Source organism: Triticum dicoccoides, unplaced genomic scaffold (assembly GCF_002162155.2).
Source record: "Triticum dicoccoides isolate Atlit2015 ecotype Zavitan unplaced genomic scaffold, WEW_v2.0 scaffold154016, whole genome shotgun sequence".
Lineage (NCBI taxonomy): Eukaryota > Viridiplantae > Streptophyta > Magnoliopsida > Poales > Poaceae > Triticum > Triticum dicoccoides.
The window spans coordinates 298-2,508 of NW_021209912.1; the positions used below are offsets into that span (position 1 = coordinate 298).

The window sequence follows — 2,211 nt, forward strand, 5'->3', positions numbered from 1 at the left end:
TTTGTTGCATTTCGGAAAAAGGGTCAGATTTGGTTAAACATTTCGAACAGGTTCAATTTGTGCTACAGTTTCCCAAAAAGGTCAAATTTCTGATTTTGGCCTGGCGTGGCGAACTTCATATTGTGATTGAGCATGGTTATTATCCCGTTATGCATGCGGTTTTGGGTAGTGTTCTCCTAGTGCATTCAACTTAACTATGTTGAGGTATGCTTTGAATTGTTGGTTGGAGTAGGCTATTGGATAACTCACAGAGAGATGGTAGCCCTGGTGCTAATTAATTGAATTTTGGTTGCATTCTTAATTTTCTTCTCTCTTACGGTCATAGGTGCTATTTAACTAGTTGCTTATGGCATCTTGTGTTTGAATTTATGTTATATTTAGTTAATGTTTTTCTAAAGCACAATTAATTTCCTCCGGTTGACAGAGATTTAGCAGAAAATGCATAAAATAGAAGACACAAGAATACAATTTTCTTTCTCGAACGAACTGAAAAGAGTTTCACATGATCGTCTCTTATGCTAAGCGACACACACAATCCATGAGAGATACTTGAAGATCGACATAAGCAAGCACCCTGCTGATAGTCTGATACTACAGAGATACTTGTATTATACCTCACTACTGCTACCTCTCCGACTGGCACTGGTTACTGATAGAGAGTACAACAATATGGAAGTACAACCAGAAATTCTCCCTTACTGATAGTCTCATACTACAGCACAAAGTAAAAGGCGCCTAATATATTTTGCCTGAGACGAAAAGAGGAGCTCCTTCTCCAATCTCCACTGAGCACTGGACATGCAACCATCCACCACGCTGAGCACCGTACGTGAAGGTCCACCTACTACTAGAGCTGAGAAGTAACGAGGCAAAGGTCAAGGTCAGCACTTCACATTGCGTTCTGAAATCAGCAAGAACACGGAACAGGGTGGGGCAAACTCAACGTTAGTTACCTCGGATCGAGACTCCCGCGCATCTCGTATCCCCTCCAGGGTCGTGATAAGGTACTTCATGGCGAAACCGAGGCTGGAATTCAATCGCAAGCAGCAACCTTAGCTAGAATTTTTTTTTAAAACAAAGCGAAATCACACGGGTAGAGAGAGAGAGAGAGAGAGAGAGAGACGTACGGCTCGTCATCGTCACAGTCGAGGTTGAAGCGGCGGTCGCCGCCCCCGTGCTCGTCAACGTAGTGCGCTGAGATCGTGGTCTTCTCCCCCGGCGGCGAGCCCGCGGCCGGGTATTGGACGGTCATGGTCACAATCTTCCCGACTTTATTCCCTCCGGACAGATCAGCAGCCACAAGGCCCGTGAGGAGCAGCATGGAGAAGACGGAGAGGAGGGTCAGGTGGTGGGGGCGAGCCATCTCTCTTGTCTCTTGGCAGACTGGCTAGGGACTGAGGAGGAGCGAGCGAGCTTGCACAGAAGAACCTTGCTACTTGGCCAGCCAAGCAAGCGAGAGAAGCATGTATATATGGACAGGTAAGAGCAGGACTGAGTACTGCTGTTGCCAGTATGGTTTTAGGGGCTATCTCACCATTGATGAACTTCATATGCAAACTAGGGGCATGAACGCAAAAGCCCTCTCACGTGGTGCACGCCATGCATCTGTTACCCCTCGGTGCACAGCTGAGCAGATAAAAGACGATGGTACCCCTCGGTGCAGAGGTGAGGTCTTGTTACTGCGCGTGACTTTGTATGGCCAGCCACGCATTGTGCGCGACTCAACCATCAAACAAATACCAGCGGTGTGAGTGTGTGCTCAAAAAGAAGCAGCAAGAGCAGAGTGTGTACGGGTGCTAGATCGTCTTGAGTCAAGAATAGCTGAAACAATTAAAAAAAATAACAGGACAATTATGTAAGATTTGAATTACAGTGCTTCAGTATAGGTGGGAGATGTTCGAAGTTCTAGATTTGTTCAGCCACTGAGATTCAAACACAAATTTTCACACACTTCAAACACAAACATAGGCAACATATCCCTTTCACTTTCCTTCTCAATCTATCTCCATAGGATGTTTACACAAAACATGTCAACCCATCGATCTACGCATTGTTGAAACGGTTCTCGCCGTACATCTAACATCGACCCATTTTTGCAACACGGCAGAAGTACAGTTTATATACTACTATTACAAAAAATTATCTGTCCATCATAATTAAATATTTAACACAATAACATCTTTGTTTTCATTTACTCTGCATATTTTTTTG

General features: G+C 44.7%; 1 protein-coding gene across 1 annotated transcript; it reads right to left on the minus strand.

Annotated features, from left to right (window-relative positions):
• Positions 1–506: 506 nt before the first annotated feature.
• On the minus strand, positions 507–1,414 carry LOC119344103. Its single transcript, XM_037614714.1, has 3 exons — positions 1,128–1,414; positions 954–1,026; positions 507–853 (listed from the first exon to the last, which is right to left on the minus strand). Exons 1-3 carry the CDS (start codon positions 1,361–1,363, stop codon positions 848–850), a joined length of 315 nt encoding a protein of 104 aa, XP_037470611.1. The 5' UTR covers positions 1,364–1,414; the 3' UTR covers positions 507–847.
• Positions 1,415–2,211: the final 797 nt, after the last annotated feature.